Source organism: Cryptomeria japonica, chromosome 4, assembly GCF_030272615.1.
Source record: "Cryptomeria japonica chromosome 4, Sugi_1.0, whole genome shotgun sequence".
NCBI lineage: Eukaryota > Viridiplantae > Streptophyta > Pinopsida > Cupressales > Cupressaceae > Cryptomeria > Cryptomeria japonica.
In genome coordinates this window covers 669846612-669861619 of record NC_081408.1, presented here as the reverse complement: position 1 = coordinate 669861619, position 15008 = coordinate 669846612, and the positions used below count along the sequence as shown (strand labels likewise).

The following is a 15008-nucleotide window of genomic DNA, read 5'->3' as shown; positions in this document are numbered from 1 at the left end:
CCTTCATTTTTTAATTGCCAATTCACGTTGTGGGGCTAGCAATGATCCCTTTCGTCCCTTCAGTGCATGTTCAACTTGTTTTTTTGCAAGGCAAAATTGATGTTCTAGAGATTTTCGCCCTGGTCCTCCAGTGAAGGACAGGAGCGATTTTTGTTCTTGAGCCTAGGATCATCAAGTTTTTGGAGTCAAACCTTTGTTCATCATGATTTAGAAGACCTTTCCAATCTTGCTCAACTTTGCCTTAGCATAATCTCGGAGGGAAATTGTTGATTTTATAAAAATCGCCCTGGTCCTTTAGTGAGGGACAAGAGCGCCTTTTGCATCCATTGCGAAAATTCTTGATCATATCAACCTCAAGGCATTTTAAACATCATTTCAAATTCACGCCTTGGCTTAGATTTGTCCAAACTTGGCGAGAAGGACTGGATATTAGGTTTTTCGCCCTGGTCCCTTGGAGAGGGACATGAGCGATTTTCTACTTTTGTCCTTGATCTTTATCTTCTAAATTGCCAATTCATGTTGTGGGGTAAGCAATGATCCCCATTGTTCATTCTATGCATGCTTAACTCGTTTCCTCAAGGCAAAATAGGCTCTCCCAAGATTTTCGCCCTAGTCCCTTGGAGATGGACAGGAGCGATTATTGTCTTTTGGGTTGATTCCCTCCTTTGTGGTCCACTCAAGTTATATTCAACGGACAAAACACGCCTCCCTTGACCTCTTCAAATCGTAAAATCACTTTAATCTTACAAGGATAATGCAAATTTTGAAATTCAAGCTCCGGTCCTTCAGCGAGGGACAGGAGCGAATTTTGCCCTCTAGGCCAAATCTTTTCACTTTTCATCTCGAAATTCCTTTGCTAGGGAAGATATCATCTTACTTCATGCTATGAATAAATGTTAATGTCCAAAAAAGGTCTAAAATTGTGCATATAAAGAAAAGCGCTCTGGTCCTTCAGGGAGGGACAAGGGCGAATTTATCTTTTTTAGACAAAAGCTTCATCATTTCATTGTTTTTAATCAAATCTGGATGCTCTATCACGTTCATTTCGTCCTCCACCATGCCTTTGATGTTCCAATTTGACCAAACAAGGTCAGGAATGACTCAAATAAGCCTTTTCGCCCTGGACCCTTGGTGAGGGACAAGAGCGCTTTGCCTTGGTCCCTTGGAGAGGGACAGGAGCGAAATTCGGTCTGGATCCTTAGTGAAGGACAGGAGCGAAATTTGACTTTTTGAACTCTCTATCAGGATAATTTTTATGGAATATAACATTTAAGTATAAGAAAATGTCACTTATACTTTAAGTTATATTCCATATATACTTTTAGGATGTTTGAGAGTGGTTTCAGACCTCCAGGAGTTATATTGCAAAATCTAGTTTTTTGAGGTTTTTCAGTTTCCAGACTTAGTCAAATTTCAGGATTAGGACATTCCAGACTTAGCCAAATTTCAGGATCAGGACTTTCAGACTTAGCCAAATTTTCAGGATCAGGACTTTCAGACTTAGCCAAATTTTCAGGATCAGGACTTTCAGACTTAGCCAAATTTTCAGGATCAGGACTTCACTCCAGCAGGACTTGCTATCCTATTGATCTCCCCGACAACACTCAAAAATGCAAAAGCCAACTGACAAAACCCTAAAAGACCTAAAAAAAAAAAAAAAAAACCCTAAAAAGCAAAAAAACAAGGGTCCCCATTTGCAATGGGGCGATGTGTGAAAACGTCACAACAGTACCTCCACTATAGAACCAATTGCCATATAATTTTTAGTGTTGTCCATTATGACTTGGACAACATTTTAAGGGACCATTGCCTTCAATATCATCACTTGCCCCTTAGCACATTTTAATGGATTGTATGAGGATATTGGCAATGGAATTTGCATATTTCACTTGCCCCTTACAATCTATTGCCTTCAAAATCATCACGCTTTTAGGGACATTGTTATAACATTGATCAATGGTCTATTTTTCCAATCTTTCCATATATTAGAAATGATAGACACACCTGTTTTGGGGCATGTATCTTGATTACACTCTATTATATCTCTACTAAAGCTTTCTTCTTTACCAATAAGGTGGTTCACACCTTTTCATATCCAAGACTAATATAATATGAAGTATTGGAAAGGGCTGTCACCATATCCCGCCAATATAGTGATCTAACAAGGTTAAAGGAAGCCCCTTGTCATGAATGCAATGAGAAATGTTCCAATTTGCAATCTCCCTCCATTCGTGAAGGCCTTTTCTAATGGGCCTTTTTTATGTGAAACAAAAAGATTCTCTTCTTTAAAATATGGTGTTATTGGCATGAAAGAATGTGGGCTAGTCGATTGTGATAAGCCACAAAGAGGTTTATGCAAAATTTTCTTGGCAAGAGGATGTCCTCTTTCCTTTGATCTATTACTTACCATGTCGGCATTTTCTTATTCTTTAATATAAGCCAATGCTTTGCAAAACTTTTTTATTTAGCCAAGGACAAACACTTATTCCTTGGCAAGGAATAGCATAGAAGTGAGCTTTCACTTGAGAATATGAGCTCTTATATTGTTTTCCACATTAGCTACAATGCCAAATATAGCTCTTTGCATTTGGGGCAGTTGAACTAGAACTACTAGACATTCCATAAGAACCTAAAACAAAAAAACATTACAAACTAAAAACCCCTACAACCTTTAAAAAGAAATCGGCATTAAAACCCCTTATTATGCATAAAAAGTTCAAAAATAAAAAAAATATCAAAAAAGAAAAAAAATTATTCAAAACTTGAAAAAAATGAAAGATGTACTCACCTTTGACGGTTACATTTTCTTTGTGCAACCATTTCTCCCTTGTTGTGGTAGGGTTTAACTCTCCTATAGCACTCACCTTAAAAAAAATGAACCAACCTTCAAAACCCACCGATGGGTGAAAAATTGCAATTTTGGTCTTTTTGTGTATGTTGAATGAATTAAAAAATATGTTATGCTCTCACTTTAGGGGACCAAATGCTTTTAGGAGTGTGTTTATTTTCAATGTTTTGGGCCCTAGGTGCTATAGGTGCCTGTGCCTTTGGCCTAGTACATCCTAGGTACGTTGAGGGTACTTCTCGGGTACCTTGGGTGGGTACTTCTCAGGTACCTTGGGTTCCTTGGTGATATTTGGGTGCACCTAGACTGAACCCATACATGTATAGAAGGGGATTCATAGGTACCCACCCGGTAACACAACATATATTTAATAATGTATGCAGAAAAGGCATCCATGAGCATGTTTCCTTTCAAGATACTAAATTTATTAAACTTGATAAATGCATTGGCAAGTTTGAAGAGCATAGCAAGTGTATAGGCTGGAAGTTGCTAACATGGATTGGTGATGATGAAGGGCACTTGGCAAGGAAAGTCAATAAATACTCAAAGAATAGACTATAGTTTTATTATAGTCGAGTAAAGACCTAATATGAGGGTATTGGGCATGGGAGAATGGAAATTGGTGAATGGTCAAAGAATAGACTACGCCATGCACAAACCAAAGGACAGCCCAAGGAAGGAAAAGTTGCCTCTTAACATTTTTTTGTGAAGCCTCAACATGATTGTAGGTTGTCTCCAAAGCATTTCCCACAATCAACACAAGTAGAGGAGAGCAAGACTCCACCTCAAGAGGAAAAAGATGAGCCTTCAAAGACAAAGACACCTAGCTCATCATAGCTAGGCATAAGGAAGAGGCAAGCAAGCAAGTGGAAAATCAAAGAAGGTATACCAAAGGTAGAAATTTCATCTTTTAATCCATTTACCAAAAGGAAGGACATATTACACGAGAATGTAGGTATCTTGTTCCTTATTGTGGTTGAACTATTGCAGAATAATGTGAAAGGAAAACACCTCTAAGGAGCATATGTTCCATATAAAGGATCAAGAAAGAAGAAATAGAACAGTAAAGACACTCCAAAGAGGTAAATCCATTTGCTTAAAGCATGTGTAAATCTAACAACTATTGCTTTCATTGCAAGGTTGCAAGGAATTGGGAGGGCAAGTGTTAGAGACTCTATAGTTTAATCCAAAACATGACAAGGGCAAGAATGAGCATATTCAGAAGAAAAGGGTAAGAGAAGCATAAAAAATACCAAAAATAGAGAGAGAATAGATCTCATGGAAATCTTCACCATTATCGTATGGTAGGGGGTTGTCATTTGATTCTTGGATAGAACATTTGTTTTTGAGATGATTTTCCTTTATATGGGTATTTGAGTAGCACATTAACCATTTCTCAAGAATCAAGTTGTATTCAAGATGTTAACTCCACTTGTAGAGCAAGCGAGGATTATTCAATCAACATGAGTGAGTATGAAGATCCTATCCACTTAGAAACCAAGGAGGAGAGCCACGAGGAAAAATGTATGAGGTAATGGGTCAATTTCAGTCTCCACATTTCTTTCATTTGGTGATTGGTATTCACATCCACTTATTGTGCGTGGTAAGGATGGATAATTAGGGTTACTTTCATTGCATGAAAAAATATGGCTTCTAGTAAAATCAGCAAAACAAAAGCATGGCCATTTTTCCAATCCAGTAAGCATGTAATCTTGTCATTGAAGCATGTGATTTGTTCACCACTTGTGTGTACTAAGTAGGTTGAAAGAAACAGAGTACTCCATGAGAGGAAGCTTTAAATAACATAATCTTGGGAATCCACTTCTAGCAAAGGAAAAAAAGCATTACATTGGTTCAAATGACCACCATTATTGTAGTTTGCACAAAATCTCATCACAGTTGTAACATGTGCATAATTGTAGTATGGGGATCCATTTGTTTTCAGTTATTGCAGTATGCCTTCTAGCACTTTAAGACAAGATCGTGAATACTTATCATATTGTGTGAACTTCGTTGCAACAAATGTTTCAGTAGAAAGGCAAATCGTGCATGATGACCATTATTGCCTAGTTGTATGAATCAACAAGTTGTAAATAAGCCATCACAGCCAATTGTTGTGATACAACTTTTTAATGCATGGCAACCATTGTAGCATGTTTAGGCATAATAGGCAGTTGTAGCATGAGAAGTTTCAGCTGACAAAATAGAGTTGTGAGGTAGTGGTCACCATTGAGAAAATCATGGGAAGAACACCATGGAAACACCAAATTTTGACAGAACACATCCCGAAGTATGACAGAACATTAATACCTTCTACCTTGTACTACCATAGCATTAAGCATGTAGGGAGATGTGAGGGAGTCTTTTTGAGTTCAGCGACTGTTTTGAGTGGATGGACATGTTTTTGACCTCATGGATGTGGTTGTCTTTCAAGACCAAAATCGATACTTTGGTGGCACCCAAAGTTGAATATTTTTACATATTTAGGTTCATCTCAAAAAGTTATGCACTTTCAAAGATATGGCACCCTATTTTGAGTTTCTGCAAAAATTATAGATTCTAGAAAATGAAGGACTGAATGAACATTAAAGGGGCAGTTTTAAACTTTCGGGGCTGTTTCTTAACTGCTCATTTCTGGGGTGGCTTTGCGACTGCTGCGGCCATTTTGAAACTATCAATCTGCATGAATGAACACTTTTGTCGTGTTGACAGAAATGAGAATGTGAATCAAACAGTTGGACATTTGATCTTCGAAATTTGATTCTCTTTCTAAGAAAAAGGATCTATTTAAGACCTTTATGGAGTTGAATTGGATCAACAGAGCTCATTCCATTGTGAATGCAGCATCAATTGGAGTATTGGGAACAATCTACCAAGCACAATCCACATAGGGTGGGAGTATGTTGTGACGTATTCACACATCACCCCATTGCAAATGGGGACCCCTTCTTTTTTCTTTCTAGGGTTTGTTTTCTAGGTCTTTTAGGGTTTTGTCTGTTAGCCTTTGTAGGATGAGTGCTGTCGAGGGGATCATTGGATTATAGGCTTTGCTTGAGCCAGGGTGAGTCCACGGGGCCCCAGATTTAGGGTTTCTTTGAGAGTCTTCCTGAGGGCCTGGTTTTGCTCTCGTTGCTAATTGTGTCTTGCTTTGTGAATGGATATCATTCTTGAAGGTCCGAGCTAGGTCGAGTTGGTGAGTGGTGAAGTCTGAAATGTCATCCTGATCTTCAAATGTCCTGAAATTTGGCTAATTCTGGAATGTCCTGATCCTAAAATTTGACTAAGTCTGGAAAACTGAAGAATCCTCCAAAATCTAGATTTTGCAATATAACTTCTGGAGGTCTGAAACCACTCTCAAACATCCAAAAGGTATACTTCTTTCTTATACTTAAATGTTATATTCCATAAGATGATCCTGACGGAGAGTCCAAAATGTCAAATTTCGCTCCTGACCCTTCCAAAGGGTCCAAAGCGAATTTCCCTCATGACCCTTCCAAAGGGTCTAGAGCGAAATTCTCCATAGGACATTCTACTTTGACCAAAACCTAGAACTAACGCATTCCCAGGCTTGAATGAAGGAAAAAACGCTTGTTTGAATGAAGAAATGTGAAAATGAAGTCAGGATCTTGGCCAAGATTAGGAATTTTGCTCCTGACCCTTCCAAAGGGTCCAGAGCGAAAATCTTTATAACGCTTGTTTTCCTCCTTATTTTGGCTAGGCGTTGGCTTGATGGGAGATGAATGGGTATGTTTTTGCCTTGAGGGGGAGTTTGATTGATTTTGAACTAAAGGAGAATTTCGCTCCTGACCCTTCCAAAGGGTCCAGAGCGAAATTCATCATAAACCCTATTTCTTGCCTTGGATAGACTTGCAACCTTGTTCCTAGCTTGGAAAATGATCTAACTTTGCCTTGTGAGGTGGTTTGAAACTTGAAGACTGAGCAATTTGGCCTGGAATGGAGATTTCGCTCCTGACCCTTCCAGAGGGTCCAGAGTGAAAATCATCTTGAAGCTTTTTTCTTCCTAACTTTGGCTAAATTTTGATGTGCAGGGTATCTTGGAGGGAGGATTAAACATTCTTGTCACCTTTGAAGATTTGGAAGCATGCAAAATGAAGAATTTTGGACAAGAAGGGAAATTTCGCTCCTGACCCTTCCAGAGGGTCCAAAGCGAAATTTCAAAAAGCTCTTATTGTGTAGTGAAGAAGGTCAATTTTTTGGCATGAATGAGACAAGGATAGCTTGTTTTTGCCTCTTGAAGATGTTTTGAATTGAAAAAAATGAAGGATTTTGCCCAAAAGGGAGAATTTCTCTCCTGACCCTTCCAAAGGGTCCAGGGCAAAAATTCTTCAATCACCTGTTTTTCTTGCAAAATCAAGTTAAGTTTTGGTTTTTATGGCTTGGAAGATAGAGGAGTAGTGTCTTCTTCCTTTGAGAGGTGAATTCAACTTGAAATGATGATGGAATAAGCCTAGAATGAGAAATTCGCTCCTGACCCTTCCAAAGGGTCCAGAGCGAAAATTTCTATAGGAGGCATTTCTTGTCGTGTTTGGTCTAATTTAAGTGTCAAAGGCATGATGAAAGGAAGAATGAGCATGTTGAAACCCTTGGGCATATTTAGAAGTGATGAAAATGAAGGATTCTGGCCAGGAAAGGCAATTTCGCTCCTGACCCTTCCAAAGGGTCCAGAGCGAAATTCCTTATAAACCTATTTTTTTAGCCTTTCTTGGATATGAAACCTTAATCCTAGCATGATGAAACATGAAATCCTACTTGGCAAAGAAGTTTCAAGGTGAAAAAATGAAGATTTTTGGTCAAGATTGTAATTTTCGCTCCTGACCCTTCCAAAGGGTCCAGAGCGAATTTTCTCAAAATCACTTTTTGCTATCAAATTTTGCTAAGTATGGGATAAGGTGAAACATAGAAGGAATTGCCCCTGGGAGTGACTTGAGGTTGCAAGAAATCATTAAAAAGTGAAGGAATTGAGCCAAATGGTGAATTTCGCTCCTGACCCTTCCAAAGGGTCCAGAGCGAAATTCCTAAAAACACCTATTTTCTTTGCAAGGTCAAAACAATTTTTTGGTTTTTATGGCTTGAATGGGTGCGAGGAAGTGTGTTTTGCCTTTTGAAGATGATTGAGATTGTCAAGAGGAAACAATTAAGCCTAGAGCATGATTTTCGCTCCTGACCCTTCCAAAGGGTCCAGAGTGAAAATCCTCAAAACTATCCTTTCTTCCAAATTTTGGGCAAAACTAAACTTAGACAAGGGTGTGAGAGGACTTTCGAAATGCCTTAGAGTTGAATTGGATTGCCAAGAATGCAAGTTTTGATGCCAAGAGGGAAATTCGCTCCTGACCCTTCCAAAGGGTCCAGGGCGAAATTTCCAAATCCTCCTATTTTCCTTGCAGTTCAAGATAAGATTTTGGTATTCAGGACTAAAAGAGGAGTAAGGCATGATGTTCTATGCCTTGGAAATGATTTAAAGTTGAAAGGATGAAGGAATTGCCCTAAAACCTAAAAATCGCTCCTGACCCTTCCAAAGGGTCCAGAGTGAAATTCCTAAAAGAACAATATTTCCTTCAAAAATTGATAAGCCAACTCAGTGATTGAGATGAATAGACCCTGGAGATTGCCTTGGAGGAGGTTAAGGATCAAACTAAGGTGAATTTTGACCTAAAAAGTAAAAATCGCTCCTAACCCTTCCAAAGGGTCCAGGGCGAAAATTCACATTATCACCTAATTTGCTCATGTGAAATGCTAAAATTTGAAATGCAAGACTTTGATTAGGTCAAAACAAACATGAGCTTGCCTTCCAGGAGATTTTGGAGTCAAGGAAACAAGGTATTCAGGACCTAATTGGAAAAATCGCTCCCGACCCTTCCAAAGGGTCCAGGGCAAAAATTCACATTATCACCTAATTTGCTCATGTGAAATGCTAAAATTTGAAATGCAAGACTTTGATTAGGTCAAAACAAACATGAGCTTGCCTTCCAGGAGATTTTGGAGTCAAGGAAACAAGGTATTCAGGACCTAATTGGAAAAATCGCTCCTGACCCTTCCAAAGGGTCCAGGGCGAAATCATCAAAAAGCCTATCATTCAACCTTGTTAGATTGAGTCAAGGACAAATTGCAAGATTGTGAAGACAAAGACATGGAAATTTGCAAATCTAGGTTGCGAAAATTTCAATTTATGAAGTGAACAAGCTTGGATAAGAGGTTCAATCAAGCCTTGAAGTGATTTAGACCTTCATTGCTTTGAATATTTCAATGCCCGAGGGAGAAAGGAAATTTCATTAAGCCTCAATCAAACCTCTATATTCCTAAATTTTCACTAAATTTGTCAAAATTAAGACATTTGGGAAGCTAAAGCAAGTTCGCATGAATTAAGGCATTTGCAATTGAATTAATTAATTTCAAGCCTTAAAATAAATATAAAATTCACCTTGGAAGCCTTGTATTTAATTTTAAAATTAAAAAAAATTAAGGTGAGCGCTCAAGCCTTTTATTTTGTCTTTTTAGGCAAGTCGGCCTCCTTTTAAGTGGGATTTTATTGTATTTTATTGCTAATTGACCTAAGTCAGCCTCATGAGGAATTAGGGTGAGCGCCCTATATAAGGGAGGTATATTGTGGACAAAATGCAAATCATTCATTCATTATTCACATGCGAATTTGAGGAGCAGATTAGAGGAGTGAATTTTTATGAAGTTGGAGGCTAATTTCCAGAATTTGCTAAGTGTTTGGAGGCTGGTGGAAAGTGAAGTTCTTTTGAAGGCCGATTGAGGCATAATTCATCCAAAGGAAGACCAGAAATTCAGTCCTTATCCAGCGAATTTTGATCTCCTTTTCTTCATTTTCCAAGGTTGATAGTTAAGCTTTCAAAGAAGAGGTATGAAGAATCAATTTTTTTGAAGTTCTTATTCAAGACTTCTTTTGATTTCATAGCAATCTTTTAAAATTCAAGTCTTGTAAAATCTGATTTCATTCATAATTAATTTGAAAGTTTATAATTCCTGGATTTATCATGTCATTTTCAAATTAATGTCTAAATTATTCCCTTGAAAGGTCTTAGATCCTATGCTTTAAGATATTATACTCAAAGACTAACTTTAATCTTTTGTGTAGGCATCAAATGACGACCCCCAAAGCCGAAGGATCAACTACTTGGCAGACTCTCATCAAAGAAGATCAAGCCAGGACAAGGACGATCTCCTCCAGTCCAGCATCATTAAGGTCGACCTCCTCCAATCCAGTTTCATTAAGGACGACCTTCTCCATCTATCTTCTAGTCCAGCATTTGAAGGAAAGCATCACCAAATGGAGCATCAACCAAGTGTTAGACAAGGTGGCATCCCAGTCATCACTCCTCCAGTCGGGTTGGTCCACCTCAGCATGTTTAGATTCAATGTACCTGACTCATTAAAGATGGCACAAACTTCGATGTACCTACCTCGACTATCCATTGGTCGAATATTCCAAAGAAGACATGTGTCCAAATAATGCAATTATTTCATTGGCCAGAATTGAGTTTGTTGTAACAAACCCTAATTAGGGTTTTCATTGTAAAATCTCGGCCATTGATCTCAAATTGATCTGAGCCATTGAATTGTATTGAGGGCACTATATAAGCCCTGGCTCTTCATTTGTAAAGGCTAATAGTTAGTCAATAGTTGATAGTAGGCGAATAGTTAGCTAATAGTGAATAGTCATGTGATAGAATAGCAGTTAGAGTAGAATAGAAAGAGAAGGCAAAGATTGTTGCCAAGATGTTGTTGTAAAAGACTTGTAAAACTTCATTGAAGAAATGGTGAAATCTATGGGTCGATTCAACAATTTCCATGGTCTTTATACTTCTCAGTTTTGATTTCATGTTATTAGATGAGTGAAAGAAATGTGTTTGATTGATGGTGAAATTTGTATATCCATACTACTAGCAGTCTGTTGATTGCAGACTTGCCTTGTGTAGTCAACTGGAATCATTCAGCTTAAGCTTAACTTCAGTTGTCGCTTCTTCATTGATATGCATCAGCCTGATGGTGTCTATGCTTGTAGCGATGATCTGAACATCATAAAGCTTTCCTCCGAAGATTGCACTAACCTTTTGGAGATGGTCCTGGGATGTCAAGACAAGACTTAGTTAGAATTTCACCAAAGATCATTCATTGCTCCTACATTCTTAGTGACAGAATTAGATCTTTTCCTCGCCCTCGTCCTTTTCCTTTTTTTTCAAAATCTAGACTAGTGAAATCCTGTGTTCCAGCAATATTCAAAGCAAATCAGACGTTTAGTCATCAAGTGTAAGTCCCCTTGTGATTCCAGCAAAATCACATCATACCGCGAAGAGCTTATCCACGAGTAGAGATCCTACAAAGCAGAACCTTGAAGTCATCCCAATTGATCCTTTTTGGCGACATCTTCAGCATTCGGAGACTTTATTCAAGAGAGGATAAGATACCTCTGGGTATTTTATTCTGTGTTTGGTCATGTACAAAATACACATCAACAGAGTACAACATCCAAGAAAGAAATTCCAGGTAGATAACACAACTTTTGTAGCTAAAGTTTTCAAAGTCAAAGAACCCTAGGAAGATAGGAAACACATGTAGTGAGTTTCTCATGCTTGTATTACTTTCATTCCAAGGAAATTCTCAGAAGATACGCAAATGCCACTTCAACTGCTTTTCCTCATCATGAGGTTTCCAAGATGAAAATCCATGTCTCTTTGGTATTCATTATTTCTAGTCAGCTTTCCACTTAGATTTCATACTCTTAACACTAAATTTGTGAAGCATTCCTCTGACATTGGAAAAAAAATTCAAGTAGCATAGTATGGATTAAAATTATTTGAATACTAATTTACAAGCATAGTTTTGTATCATATTATTATTTAAATTTCCATTTTTCTTGGGAATTGAAGTTATTTTACACTGATAATATTACAATATCAATGTATGATGTCTTTACCATGTTCTGAACTGGAGTTCTTATGAAGCAAGGGCCTCGATTTGCCACAAAGCATCCATATTAGAAAGCTGTTTAGAAATTCAATAATGTATTATAATTTATTTGTTTTAGTTTCTTGATCAGTCATTCAAGCTGCTAGCATATTCTCTCTTTTGTATTATATTTAACTTGTCTTCCATCTTGTTTGTTACAGGTTGTGTCCAATTTTTCTGCTGTGGTACAACCTCTATTTCATGTGGAATCATGGACACACTTTCCAAAGGAACGTGATCGCCTTTTCAAACTTATTGCAGATAGTAATGTTGGTATTAAGTACTAACATTTTGGATGACTCTTTTTGGAATGAAAATGAGATGTTTATAAGTCTTTAAAATAAGTTTGTCAGTCAGAAATTCAGAGTCATATTAGAAATTAGATGTAGGAGCTATTAACCATATTGCATTCCTTATAAATGTGAGTGCCTTATGATTTGTTCAACCTAAACTTAAAAACCAACATTTATGTCCTTACACTTAATATTTTCTGTTCTATCAGATTTGCGCTCCAAATTCTTGAAGAACTATAAAATTGAATTCAGTTATTTTTGTCTATTATTGCAGTTTCTGTAACAATTGACTTAAATTCATGATGATGATCTTATATGAATACACTTTCCTTATCTTTAATTTTTATATTAGTTTCAACTTTATCTGTACAGCAAACTGGAGTTATTTTTATAAGTGGGGATATTCACTTTGGTGAAATTACAAGATATGACTGTGGAGTTGGCTATCCACTTTATGACATAACTTCAAGTGGGCTTACTCAGGCAGTAGAATATGCTGTCCCACCTTCAATGTCTTTTTTGGTTAGAGTTGCAGCATTGTTGACTCCTAGTACCATGAGAGTGTTTGGGAAACATTGTCGATATAAATCATGTGTATATGGTAAGTTAACTCCTATTGTTGCACTGTCGACATAAATCATGTGTATATGTTATATTTAATTCCAATTATCTCAAGTCTATTTTATTAGGAAGTTCTTGGAAACGTGCTTATATGTTTTTTTGTCAAGTTTCAGGCAAGCCAAATTTTGGAGCAATTCAAATTGACTGGAATGCAAATCCAGTTGTTATCAAAGTGGAAGTGAGGGATGTACATGGAGAACCTGTTATGGATGCTCATATTTTACTGTCAGAACTACAAAATGGTGTTCTGAGGAAAACAAATTTAAAAGTTGGTGAGATAAGACATCACTGTTCTCTTGAAATGGATCTTCCTTGGCGTGTAAGATACCGTCTTGCAGCCACTTTCTATGGAATGATTGCAGGTAATTTTTTGTCACTGAACGAACAAGTTCTATGTTTGAAATGCAAATCAAAATCTAATGCTTTATATGAGTTGCAATGTTGTTTTTCCAGTCTAGTTTTTCCACCCTCAAGGTGTAAACTCTTTCTGATGGCCTTTCCTTTCTCATCTGGTATTTCCAGTTATTTTGTTTCTGGCTTTGGCATTGCTGGTAGTTTTGGCAATGGCGGTCTATAAATTCTTTTTACAGAAGGCCAAGACCGAATAAAGGACTTTCTTCACAGTCAACAATGAGCAAGCAAATCAATATTCAAAGTTGAAGGAAAACCTGAATCAGTTACAAATGTTGAAGATCCCAGCATTGGAAGGTAGATAGGACATTGATCCCTATGTTATTTAGCACCACCTTGAGGTTGAAGGGGCTATATGAAAGATCACTTTTATGAGGCACTGTGCACCCAAAGATATTTTTGAAAACATTTGAAAAGCAGCACATGATAGCTGCAAATACTACTGTATCACAAGGATTCAATTTCATTCAAGGAAAGCTGTTACAGAAAATCTTTGTACAATATTAATTTCTCTGATTTTGTAATTTGAACAATATGTAATTTCTTTGGTTTTATTTACCTCAACCATGTTCTACGAAGTTACCAAAATGTTTATATTCGGTTTGTTTAATTTTGGAATTAAGAACTCTGTTTCCTTCAATGTTTCTTCAAGTTTCAGGGATGGGGGGATGTGTGGATGGAGAGACAAGTTTTGGGAGTGGCGATTTTTTATTTATTTTGGAGACAATGGGGGATGGCTATCAATAATATGCAAAAATAAAATTGAGTTTTAAAAATACAAACAAATTAAAAATACCAAAAAGAACATAGACAAACTAAAAGAAGCCGAAAGTTTAAAAACACTAACATTTGAATATATCTATTAAAGATATAAAAGAGACCATACAATGTCAGTCTCAAATGGATCCAATTGTAATGTTGATGAATCTAACTTGCATGGTGTAAGTTTGACTAGCCTTGAGGACACATTTAAGGTATCATTCTAAATGGAAGATCTTGGTGGATGCATGATGCACCCTGGGGGCTGTCTTGAGGATGGTAGGGCATCCCCAAATATTCCTCCAAAAGGGAGACATCCTTTGGGATGTCCCCTATTGGGGCTTAGCTGTCAGGGATAGCAGGGGAACATTTCATCCCTATCCTGCCATCCTTGGGGCATCTAGGACGTTGAATTGGGGCCAGGGATGTGTCTCATGGATCGTTGATTTCCTTTCTCCATTGCATCATTTTGTAGACTAAATTGTTAATAGATGACCAAAGTTGTGTACAAGGTACAAGGATGGTTATCCATCTTTTTGATTGATATCCTATGATTCATTAGCATAAAAGTATTTCTTTCAGTTAGCATCCAAGAATTGGTCGTCTTTCCTTAAATTGACTAAGATTTATGGCAAAATCCTTCTGTGAGCTCAATTTATAGGTGTCCTATAAGAGAATTGGAAACGAAATAAATAAGGCGCAGCCACTGTTTGGAAGCCTCAAAATTTGAAAACAAAGCATGTTGACATTATGATCTTGAAACTGGCCTTTTAAAACCAAGTTATAATTTTGCTCAAAAAGAGGTTTTGTCACAAGGTTCATTCTCGTAATAAAATCTTTAATTAAAAGTTTTCAGTAGTTTACTATTTGAGGAACTTTTGGATCTAGATTTTTTTTATTATTCTAACTTCCCCCCTTGAATTCTAAAGAGATTGAATCTAATTTATTTTCTTTATCCAAGAAGAAAAGGAAAATGAATCTAACATCATTTTTTTTCTTTCGGGTTCGCGGGAGAGGAAAATGAAAGTCAAAAAAAAGGAAAAATAAGGCATCGATAAATCGGCTAAAAATCCCAACAATAAAGCAGC

The 15008-nt window shown here is 37.2% G+C and overlaps 1 protein-coding gene across 4 annotated transcripts in view; it reads left to right on the top strand.

The window, feature by feature from the left end:
- Positions 1 to 13763, top strand: part of LOC131042706 (uncharacterized) — a 77328-nt gene extending 63565 nt beyond the window's left edge. For 2 of the 4 annotated variants that reach the window (XM_057976033.2, XM_057976031.2), the window contains 4 exons: positions 11998 to 12105; positions 12502 to 12730; positions 12858 to 13112; positions 13273 to 13763. In XM_057976033.2, the coding sequence (XP_057832016.2) occupies positions 11998 to 12105; positions 12502 to 12730; positions 12858 to 13112; positions 13273 to 13358 (678 nt within the window). In that variant the 3' untranslated portion in view covers positions 13359 to 13763. Of the gene's footprint in view, positions 1 to 9965; positions 10661 to 11997; positions 12106 to 12501; positions 12731 to 12857; positions 13113 to 13272 lie in introns of those variants that run through there. The other 2 variants (XM_057976032.2, XM_059220044.1) reach the window with 2 other exon arrangements.
- The last annotated feature ends 1245 nt before the right edge of the window (positions 13764 to 15008 follow it).